This window comes from Labrus mixtus, chromosome 18 (assembly GCF_963584025.1).
Source record: "Labrus mixtus chromosome 18, fLabMix1.1, whole genome shotgun sequence".
NCBI lineage: Eukaryota > Metazoa > Chordata > Actinopteri > Labriformes > Labridae > Labrus > Labrus mixtus.
In genome coordinates this window covers 25,164,600-25,175,419 of record NC_083629.1, presented here as the reverse complement: position 1 = coordinate 25,175,419, position 10,820 = coordinate 25,164,600, and the positions used below count along the sequence as shown (strand labels likewise).

The 10,820-nt window shown below is 40.9% G+C and overlaps 1 protein-coding gene and 1 long non-coding RNA gene across 2 annotated transcripts in view; both read right to left on the bottom strand.

Annotated features, from left to right (window-relative positions):
* Positions 1–3,567: 3,567 nt before the first annotated feature.
* pacc1 (proton activated chloride channel 1) lies at positions 3,568–9,577 on the bottom strand. Its single transcript, XM_061062732.1, has 8 exons — positions 9,274–9,577; positions 8,129–8,231; positions 7,786–7,995; positions 7,305–7,459; positions 6,104–6,246; positions 5,829–5,970; positions 5,635–5,742; positions 3,568–5,055 (listed from the first exon to the last, which is right to left on the bottom strand). Exons 1-8 carry the CDS (start codon positions 9,307–9,309, stop codon positions 4,888–4,890), a joined length of 1,065 nt encoding a protein of 354 aa, XP_060918715.1. The 5' UTR covers positions 9,310–9,577; the 3' UTR covers positions 3,568–4,887.
* Positions 3,568–10,820, bottom strand: part of LOC132993082 (uncharacterized) — a 31,425-nt gene continuing 24,172 nt past the window's right edge. Inside the window, exon 2 of the long non-coding RNA XR_009676424.1 lies at positions 3,568–3,859. This is a non-coding gene — a long non-coding RNA (uncharacterized LOC132993082). The remainder of the gene's footprint in view (positions 3,860–10,820) is intronic.

Below are 10,820 nucleotides of genomic sequence, written 5' to 3'. Positions count from 1 at the left end.
AGCCCGAATGCCAGCACAGAGTTCAAGCTGGATGCTGGTCTAATTCTAGTCTGCTGATGGAGCAGCTCAGTGTGACCCGTCGACAGCAGAGCCGGGGCAGCACCGCGGCTAAGTCTGGACATGTTGAAGGTCTACAAACAGGGTGGGAAAGTAACGCCAGGCATCGAGGCCAAACGCCACGGAGGTTACGCCCGTGTGTGGTTGATGGCTTCTTCTACTCTAACATCACCTCCTCAGGACGCAGCGGACCATGTGTGGTCCATTCTGGAGTGTTACTCATTTATACACCATGGTATGAATGGACGTTTAGAAACGTTTGGAAGTCTTTGAAAGCAAAAACTTTAACACAAAAAAAAAAACATCAAATCATATCTGTTCAAATGTGACCCAGAGAGGAAAAGTGAATATCTGAGTTCTGGACATTTACACGACCCAACTAGTGTTGTAGAAATCAGTCTTCGTCTCAAGACCGGTCTCGAGACCACCTTTTGAAGGTCTCGGTCTGGTCTCAGAATCAAGGGCATTTTTACTCGGTCTTGTCTCGATCTCAGACTGGGCAGACTCCAGATTTTAAAACGCCTCTTTTTAAAAGAACAAATAAATTTAATTCATCTGTAGTTTATTTTATATTTTTTTCCGCAACCTTCCCGTTGTTACGGTCTAAGTGAGTGACACGCCCCCTAAACACAAGATGATGATTTTTCAGTGATATTTATGTTCTTGGTCTCGACTCAATCACCAGGGTTAAGTGTCTTGCCTAAGGACACAGCGGACATGTTGCTGCAGGAGCTGGGGATCAAACCCCCGACCTTATGGTTGAGAAACTGCCGACTCTAACACTGAACCACAGCCACCCCTTACGTTATTTCAAAGTAAAAGCACACAGCAAGTACAGTACTCTCAGCTTAAGACAGTACAAAAATTCAAAATAAAAGCCTCACAAGTTTTATTTTTAGATGCAAAATAATGGACATTCAAGCATGCGATTAAAAATGTGATAAATCACGATAAAATGTTTTCATTGCTTTACAGTTCTACACTGCACTGTAACTTTTAATTTATTTTGAAACTTATTACATTTTAACTCCTGTTTTTGCTGTTTATAATTTATCCATACGCCTCTTTTCATGTATTTCTCCGTTTGTCGTGATGCTTTTAATGTTTTTTTTGTGAAGCACTTTGAATTGCCTCTGTGCTGAAAGTTGCTGTATAAATAAATTTCCCTCGCTTTGCTTTCTTAAAAATTAATAACAGGAGAAAATAGACAATTGTCTGGGGCACAGCTGACTCATCCGCACCAAATTGAATGACCTAACTTCCAAGTATTGAAGTTTAATATAGATCAGAGCTAGTAAAGGCCATGAGGAAGGCTTTGGTCTCGTTCATTAGTGAGGCCTATATTCTGTTTATGACATTATGAATTAATGCTCCACAGACCCTCCTTCACTGTGTCTCCTCCCTCCCTTTCATACTGCAATCTGTTCTGCACATGTTAAATTTACAAATGATCCCTGCACTCATGTTCACTTCATTTGTCTGTCTACTCGCCGTTATATTGAATAGTTTCTGCTGATATGTCTACACTCCTTCACTTTAACTTTAACACTTTAACTAACAACTCTGTTTTTGCACATTTACATTTAATCTTTCATATTTAATGCAATTTCTGTTCAGTGAATGATAATAATAATAATAATAATAAATAAATAGACAGTTGTGGTGACTGAAAGAATATATACAGTTATTATTGAGCAGTGACTAATTAATTAAACAAATATAAATATAGAGAGATAGTGCAGATAAGTGAAATTATTTGTTACTAGGGGGGCAACATGCAGGCTGCAAGACACCAAACAAACAAACAAACAAACAAACAAACAAACAAACAAACATCAGCTGCAGGAGCTTCAGGTGGTTTACAGTAAGAAGAACAGGAAGCAGTGAGAAGAAACAATAATCAAATAAATCACATTAAACTGCACAGCAGGTTCTGATCTTACAGAAACTGGACGAAACTTAAAGATTTTATTTATCATGAAGTTTTATAAACTTAAAGATTTTATTTATCATGAAGTTTTATAAACTTAAAGAGTTTATTTATCATGAAGTTTTATAAACTTAAAGAGTTTATTTATCTTCTGAAAGTTAAAGTTCAGCCTCTTAAATAATCAACAATAAGAGAAGAAGAAGAAGAAGAAAAGATCTGCAGAAAGAAGTTAAACTAGAGTAACTTTAAATTATCTACTGCAGGAGTTTATCAACACGGGTTACAAGCCAAGTTTCAAACACAAATAACATAAAGATCAGAATGAATCAACAGCTGCTGAAAGTTTAAATTTAAAAACGATGTTAGCTCAGCGAGCTGTTTCTGTTGTTAGCATTGTTGTAGCTAACTTAGCTGTTGAAGTCGATAAGTATATTTAGTTTTGCTGCATGCCATTTGTCATAAAGCAGACAAAAAGATGATTAAACCAACGAACAATAAACATTTTGTTTATAAAAGATTAATCTGAACTGTTTAGTTAATGCTACAAACAGGTTAGCATGCTAGTAAAACATGCTAGTCAGGAGCGCCTCTTATGTTGCTAAATAAATAAATAATTCAGTTATTATAAAATGTGAGAGAGAACAGCTACGATAGAATGTTTCTGGACATTTTTCATATAAGAAAATATGACTGTTTGCTACCTTTATAACATCCAAATGTGTAGAACTACTGCATCTTCTCATCCACCGCTGAAGCTAACAACAACATCCGGGTCCTCGCCCCCCCCCCCCTAACCGGAAACTACAAACAGGGAGCGTTCAAGAACAGCGCAGCTCAGGGAAACTACAAATATAAAGGTGACCCAGGTAAAGCAGGTGTTTGCTGACATTTATCAACTTCATCACCTTCAGATAAAACTTAAGTTGTTGTTTATGTTTCTGTGTTCACCAATAAAACTTTTTATATGTTTATTATTAAGTACAGGAAGGGGGCGTGTCCACTGACGTATCCAGGGGTGGGATGAAGTTTGTGGGCACACACATGCAAATTAATTTATGATTTTCTTTTCATTAATGATATGTTCTTGTAAGTAACTTAATTTGACAATTCATCGCCTCAGCTTGATTCTTTAGGGACTCAAAAACAAAGATTATGTGCAAAGTCACAATTTTAAGTTCTTAGAAAATTGCATGCAAACTTTTGTACTCTGTCTAACTTACAAAAAATAAATGTATTGTCAATTCTGTCCATTGAAAGTTAGACAGTTTGCACTCGCAAGTTGTATAGAGAGAGATGCAGGAAGAAGGAGACGGACAAACAGAGCAACAACAACAACAACAACAACAGGTAAGATAGATGTAAAGCTACAACGTCAGTAATAATGGTAACAGTTTGTGCAGCATTAGCAGGAACAGCTTAGTGTGATAACAGACTGATTAGTCTAATATTGACGTTGACACCTGTAGTGATGAGACTGAGAGGACTGGTTATGTTAATTACAGAGGTTGAAGTTGAGCAGCTCTAACATTCACTTTAATATTTATACAATAAAATCAAGATATCAACACAGACTGTAAAACTCACTTTGAATAGATGTTTTTTTATTTATCTCAAAAGAAAGCTCTTGGGATAAAATACTGACCACAACACAATCAAGACGTTAATTCAAGTACAAATTTAACAGCGACAAACAAACACACACACACACACACACACACACACAGATCCTTAGTTTTCTACAATCAGATAAAAACCTCAGCAGTGAGACAGACGGACAGTTTCAGACTTCATCAGGAAAAAAATAAACATCAGATCTCTGTGACGGAGGAAGAAGAACTCTCTTTATGTTCTGTGAAATAATCATGAAATGTTCTTGAATAAGTACACACACACACACACACACACACACACACACACACACACACACACACACACACACACACACACACACACACACACACACACACACACACACACACACACACACACACACACACACAACATTCCCTTTAGAGTAAGATTGATGATAAAACAAATCCAGCAACATTTTGAACAAACTTCACATTTTCAGAAACAGTTTAAAACTTGAAACGTTCTTTAGAAAGCTCTCGAACCCACAACGTACAAAACGAGCGTCTCCGCCTTCAGCAACTTTTTTCTTTCATGTGCGCCGCCTACAGAAACTTCATTTCCAGGAATGTTCAGGAAAATATTTATGAAATGCAAAAAAAAAACTATAAATTCAGAGAAGTTTTGACCATTTTGAGTAAAATAATAAATCTGGACATTTCCAGTCAGAACACATTAATGATAGATCACTTGGATCATTCAGGTCTGGTCAGACTGTGTGAGCTCCAGGGGCGTGTCCAGAGGGGCGACATGGGCCCCCCTAGAAATCTGATTGGCCACCCCAAAAAAATCCTCAACTTTCTGCCCTGTCAGAGACTTTTGTTTAAACTAACTATTAGGTTGTTTTTTTTGCAGCAGGCTGCTCGTAGTTTTTCTTCACATATCTTTGTAGAATATATTTTTTTGTACTTTAAATTGTAAATAAAATATTTGCACATCTATTTCATAAGACAGGAGCATGGGGAAGTCATGCTCTCTGTCTTGTTTACAATGAACTAACGCGTCAGGACCAACACATTTCCAGTTAGACAGAGCAGGACTTTACAAGCACTTTTTGAAGCACTTTAAATTTTGACTTTGATCATAAATCTTCTTTTTGTGTCATTAAAACATTTAACTAAAGTTGTCTTTATCTGGTGTTATAAAGTAGATATGATTGGTTGAGGTAGGAAAGGGTTAATAATTCATATTTAATAGTGTTTTTTTATGCGCCCATCACACTTTAGGCCACTCCCTCAAAAGTCAGTTAGGACACGCCCCCGCTCAGCTCTTCAGCTGTCAGTGATGGGGTTCATTTCTCGCTCCTTGTTCCTCAGATGCCTCTTACGCATTCTGATGATCCACTGGACGGACAGCTTGGCAAAGTTAGCGGCCTTGAAGAGCGCCATGAAGACGCCGCAGAGGATGGCCACGGAGCTCCAGGGGTTAGCAGTAACGATCTGATTGGAAGAGAGAGACAGATGGAGAGGGACACATGTCAGCATCTCTCAGGAAGAAGAGAGGTGAGAGGAATGTTGTGGCCGTTACCGGGGGATAAAACTACAAATTGTGGGGCGCTGGTGGACCAGTGGGTAGTGTGCGCGCCCCATGTACGGCCCGGGTTCGAATCCAGCCCGTGGCTCCTTTCCCGCATGTCGTTCCCCACTCTCTCTCCCTGATTTCCATCTCTATCCACTGTCCTATCTCTCCATTAAAGGCACAAAAAGCCCAAAAATAAATCTTGTAAAATTAAAAAAAAAACTACAAATTAGTTGAAGTTATTTGTTCTTTTAAAAAGGGACGTTTTCTTCTCATCAAAGTGATGACGTGGAAAAATAGACGGTCAGTGGCGGTCTTGACCGGTGGTCCGCCCAGTCTGATACCGGGACAAGACCGTGTAAAAGTGGTCTTGACGGGAGGCATAACGAGTATTCTGTCTTAGATTGGCAGTGTGTGATTCTAAATAAAATGATTTAAATGTGTTTTTATAACCGATGCAGAGCGATCACGTGGAGTAAGGATCGATCTTCAGGACTCACCAGTTTGATTTCTTGCACATAAGGATCCCGCCATTCAAAGACGACGAAGAACAGCTGATTGGTTTGCTCCGCCTCCGGCCGCTTGTCGTTGAATTTCACCACGGCCGACTAGAAGAGGGAACAAAAGACGCTTTGTGAAATCTGCTCCCGACATGTTGACGTTCACTCAACACGCTCGGAGGACATATCAATACCTCTTGTCGGAACTCGACGGCCTCCTCGCTCCTCCCCGCCGTCTTCACTAAAGACATTTTGACCCAGGTTCTGAACCCTCCGGAGAAAGTCCACATGGAGTAATTCTTCTCGCAGTCCTTCATGAACACGGATTCATTCACGCTAAAGAGACAGCAAAACAAAAACAGCAAAACACTGAAGTGAAGAATCAGACGGGGTCGAAACACAAGGCGTCAGTCGGATATCGTCCAACTCAATCGACCTTTAAATGGCTGCTTCAGCTGTTGGCGGTTACCTGTCATTCAAGTCGCTGAACTTTGCAAAGAGCATGTAGGTGATGGCGCTGAAGTCCTCCTCGGTTTCATTGTGACTGAACTGCATGAAGATCAGCTCCTTCTTCCTGACGTCAGACGGCCCGCGGACGACCAGCGCTCTTTTCTGGGACCACAAAGACGAGAGGCGGGGTTATATTTTGCACACAGGTAAACAGGTAAATAGGTACACAGGTGTGTGTGTTTCTGATTGGTGGAGCATGCATTGACAGGTCAATATGAGACGAGGATAACAATGCTGACCATCTTTATTCCTGCGTCTTAATTTTTCATGTAAAAGTTAAAAATTAGATATGAAAGATATGCAAGAATGATAAATTAATCCATGACATTAAAGGCTTTATATGTGATGTTTTGATCCAGCAGATGTCGCCCTTGAGCACCAGCATGAAACCAAAACAACTCGCGCTGCATTGTTGTGTTAGCATGCTAATGCTAGCGATCTTTATTACGCTCGTATCTTCACACTGCATGTAAATTTACCTGAAATGAGCGTGATCTAGAAACACAGTTAAGCAGTGAGTACAGTATGTTATTCTTCTTTTCTCTAGTCCCTCAATTAAACAACTTTTATACACGAGGGGAGGAGTCAGCCGGCCGTCCGGGCGATGTAAACAAAGTGAAGATAGGACTCTGAAAACTCTGAAAACATCACAGACAGTGGGACTCGGGTGTTACACCCATTGTAGACAGTCATGACTCAGAGAGTTATTTTCAGAGGAGATACTTGATTTATATATTTAAGTGTGAAGAATCACATATAAAGACTTTAAATATTTCAACAGTCCAGGTTGTGACCCCGCCAACTTCTGCCTGTGTTGGGACTTATCTCAGCTGGGGCAACACCTGAAATGTAAGTAGAGCGTAAACTCATACTAACTAAAACTCATGCAGAGCTGCTGCAGCACGGCCCTGGTGCTTTATCATGTGACCTGCAGCTCGCTTCGGATTAAGCATTATGTGTCCTCTTTTGTTTCCTCGCTTCACCTTTACTCCTTCAGCCATGCTCTCAGGTGAAAAGACCGACTGTAATATGACACTCAAGTTTCATGAAACACTAAAAACCGGATGCTCTTAAGGAAGGCGTTAAATTCTAAATGTGAGATTTTTATCAACCTGTTGAGTTCCTGTGATTCTCGTCTGTAGAATCAGCTCTTCACTGACCTGTGTTAGATTGGAAAAGGGTCCAAAGTAAGTCACATCCTTGATCACACAGTCTCCTTCCTGAGGCTTGCCTGGGTCCACTAGAGGGGGGATGTAGTCGTGGAAGTGATGCCTGCAGCTCAACAGCTGAGCTTTGCCCGGGTACAGAGCGATACCTGCAGAAGGTCAGAGGTCAGAGGTCAGGAATAAAAACAGGATTAACATCAAAACAGTCGAGACAAACAGAGACGCTCTACACACCTGCAAAATGCAAAAGATCAACAAGAGTAAATGCAAATGAAGAAATAAAGTAGGAACCAGTCTGACAGAGTCGTTAGAGTAAAAGCTGTACAGATCTCAGGGAGGTCGTTCCAAAGTCGAGGAGCAGAAGCAGGATCACCTTCAGATTTGATTTGTAACGACCTGAAGAACCTCAGGTCACGAGGATCCCCGTTTTAATGACATGATGGTCTCTGTGTGCGTGTGCGTTATTTCTACAAACCTGGTGGTGAAAAAGATTCCACCTCCTTGTAAATGACCGACATCACAGGGTTTCTGTATTTCTCCAGAAACTCGTTGATGGTCTGGTAGGCGAGGAAGATTGCCACCGCCGTCAGCAGCAGGTAGATGAAGATGAGCACCACCGTGAAGACGTTCTTCAGGCAGGCTTTACTGAACCGCATCGATGGACTGCTCCCCCTGATGTCGTCCTCTGTGGAGAGAAACAGGCGAGTGTGTTCAGTAGAGCCAGTTGAGGTGGTTCAGGCGTCTGATCAGGATCCTCCTGGACGCCTCCCTCTTCTTGTTTTCTGAGATAAGTGTGTTTGTTTTGTTTTCATGGTCACCTTGTGAGATGCTGCCGTTGAGCTCCTCTCGGTCCAGATCTTCAGCGGCATCGTCAAAATATTCTGGAGACCTCTTGTCACCGCTGTCACCTTCATCGTTAAACTGTCGGGGTTAAAGAATCAAACGTCAAAGTAATCTAGATTTACTCTGTTATGAATGTGCGATAGTGGAGAAAGTGGAATAATGAGGGACGTGCCAAACGGTTCAACGTCATCAACCTCGCTTGTCAGCACCAGATTTAACCCCTCGGTCAAAATAACCAAAGTGACCGAGGATCCTGGACTCGTCTTACATGAGCTGAGGGGGGTCCAGGGGTCGGCATGGCCCCCCTTGAGATCTAATAATAAGAAACAGTAATAAGTGACACAAGGAGGGATTCCTCGTGTTTCTGGAAATCTCTCTTTTTGTTTTTATTACTGAAAAATTGTGGACCAGCTGCCCAGTGGTTCATGTGCGCACCCCATGTACGGAGGCTGTAGTCTTCCAAGTGGGTAGCCCGGGTTCAAATCCGACCTATGGCCCCTTTCCTGCATGTCATTTCTCTCTCTTTCTCTCCAAATAAAGGAAGTGAAGTAATTTTATCCATTTGTTGACATCCTGTATTTCTATTTCTTCATCCTTTATATGATGAAACTTTATCATGTAACTGACCTCTGGGTCTGACATTAAGTATATAAAGTACAGTAATAATGTAATAAGTGGGATACAGTGTGACCTGAGTTAGAGTGTAGAAGTCTGTTAAAAACAAGAGGATAAAAATAAGTCTCAAGTTATGAAGAAGTACCTGTTAGTTTAACTTTAGTGAAATAAATGACCTGTATTAGTTTGAATCCTCTTTATTATGACAGTCATCCTCTGAGATGAAAACACTCCTTCTATTTGGTTTGTTATCTAAAAGAAATCAGGGTTCAACTTTCACCAGGCAGAAAAACAAAAAAACACGAAGTCAGCTCTTTTCATGTTGTCAGCTGTCCAATCACATGATGATGACAGCCGCGTGTAATAAAGAGGACTCTTCATATCGAGAGTGGAAGTTACACAGAATTTAGACTCTGAAGACAAACCTCCCAGATAAACAGCTGTGACTGTAAACAGCTGTGACTGTAAACAAACCTCTGAGGAGGAAGTAGTAACCTTCTCCTACCTCTCTGTATGAGCGGGAGTTGTCCTTCCTGAGCATTCCTCTGCTCTTCTTTCAGTGACTTCCTCTGCGAGGTGTCGGCTACTTCTGCGAGGTCTTAGGTCTCCTTTTCATAAATAACAGAAGCATGTTTATTAAAGGGACTAGTCCAGACCCCCTCCTGCTCCTGTTAAGGTTCCAGTTTTCCGCTAAAAACAAAAAAAGGAGACACACACTTTTACACCCACAGCGGGTTTTGGCAACGTCGATAAGGAGGAGGCCGATCCCAGGATAGGCCACCTACAGCCCGCGATCCAATAGGAAGCAGTCCGTCCTTCACGTTTCCTTGTTTCCTTCCTCTCTCCCTAAAGTGAATACCTCGTGTTGCCTTCAGGTGCTCCTCGTACAAAGGCATTCAAGACAAGTTAATGGATGGATTCTACGACGGAGGATTAGGGCCACGTTAAATTGTTTTTATTTTATTTTTTTATTTCGAGATTAAAGTCGTAAATTTATGAGAATAAAGCCGTAAATTTACAAGTTTTTATTCTTTAAAGACTTTAAGAGTTCTACTTTCATCATTTTGCACAGGCTGGTCTTGAATTTGTTAATTTACTAGATTATTCTCGTAAATTTAGGACTTTATTCTCAGAAATTCATGAGCTTAATCTCGAAATTAAAAAAAATAATAATTAACATGGCCCTAATCCTCCATCGTAGTATTCAGTTGTGTAGTGGTGCCTCTTAATTTTTCACCCACATGTTTTTTTTTGAAGTGGCCTGTCCAGCAGAGGATGAACATCCTTTATTATAAATTTGATATTTAAGACTCCTCGACTCATTAGATGCCTAGAAAACCGAGAAAACAAATGTCAATATACTACAGAATATTGTCAGTCAATCACTGGTGTGAATCAGGGGAGATTTAGAAGTGGGTACAGGGACTGAAAAATAAATGTGTAGCCTATACTCCATAAAACTGCTTAAATCAGAGCTGAGGCGAGTTTTAAACCTCTGGGCAAAACGTTACATCGTGCCCGCCTGTCAATCAGGGCAGCCACACGACTTATTGTGAATAACTCTTATCCTTCATACAATCCAAACTGATGGTAAGCTACCCCCGTACAGTGTGAGCCAATCGAGCTAACCAGACATGTTTCTTTTTTTGAACCAGGCTGTAATAAACATGTTAATCTCTGCTCTAAAAACAGGCTCAGGGGCGTCGTAGTGGGGGGAAAAGTGGGACTGACTACCCAGGGCCCCAGTGGGGGCGTCCCCTTCATGGGCCTGAAATAAAAATGTATTTCTTATTTCGCTTTTTTCTCTAAGTTATAACTATAAGATAACTAAAATTGTCTGAATAAATAAACAAACATTCAGAATTCCTTTCTGGAAAAAGTGTGGAGTCTGTCTCAAAGGCCCCTCTCCCCCCTTCTGAATGTGCAGAATGGTTTAGTCCGCCCCCGCACCTCTCGCCTGGATTGATCTGTCGGCGGTCAGTCGAGTCAAGAGAGATGTGACAGGCTGCAGATTAAACCTGTTGTTAGAGGAATTCAGCCAAGAATATGGTT

Excerpts from the sequence above, each read along its gene's own strand:
- pacc1 (XM_061062732.1), bottom strand. The coding sequence starts at position 9,309 with ATGCTCAGGAAGGACAACTCCCGCTCATACAGAGAG. Across the intron at positions 5,971-6,103 it reads TTCAGCGACTTGAATGACAG|CGTGAATGAATCCGTGTTCA; the intron begins GTAACCGCCAAC and ends CTGTCTCTTTAG. Across the intron at positions 5,056-5,634 it reads ATGTGCAAGAAATCAAACTG|ATCGTTACTGCTAACCCCTG; the intron begins GTGAGTCCTGAA and ends TCTTCCAATCAG.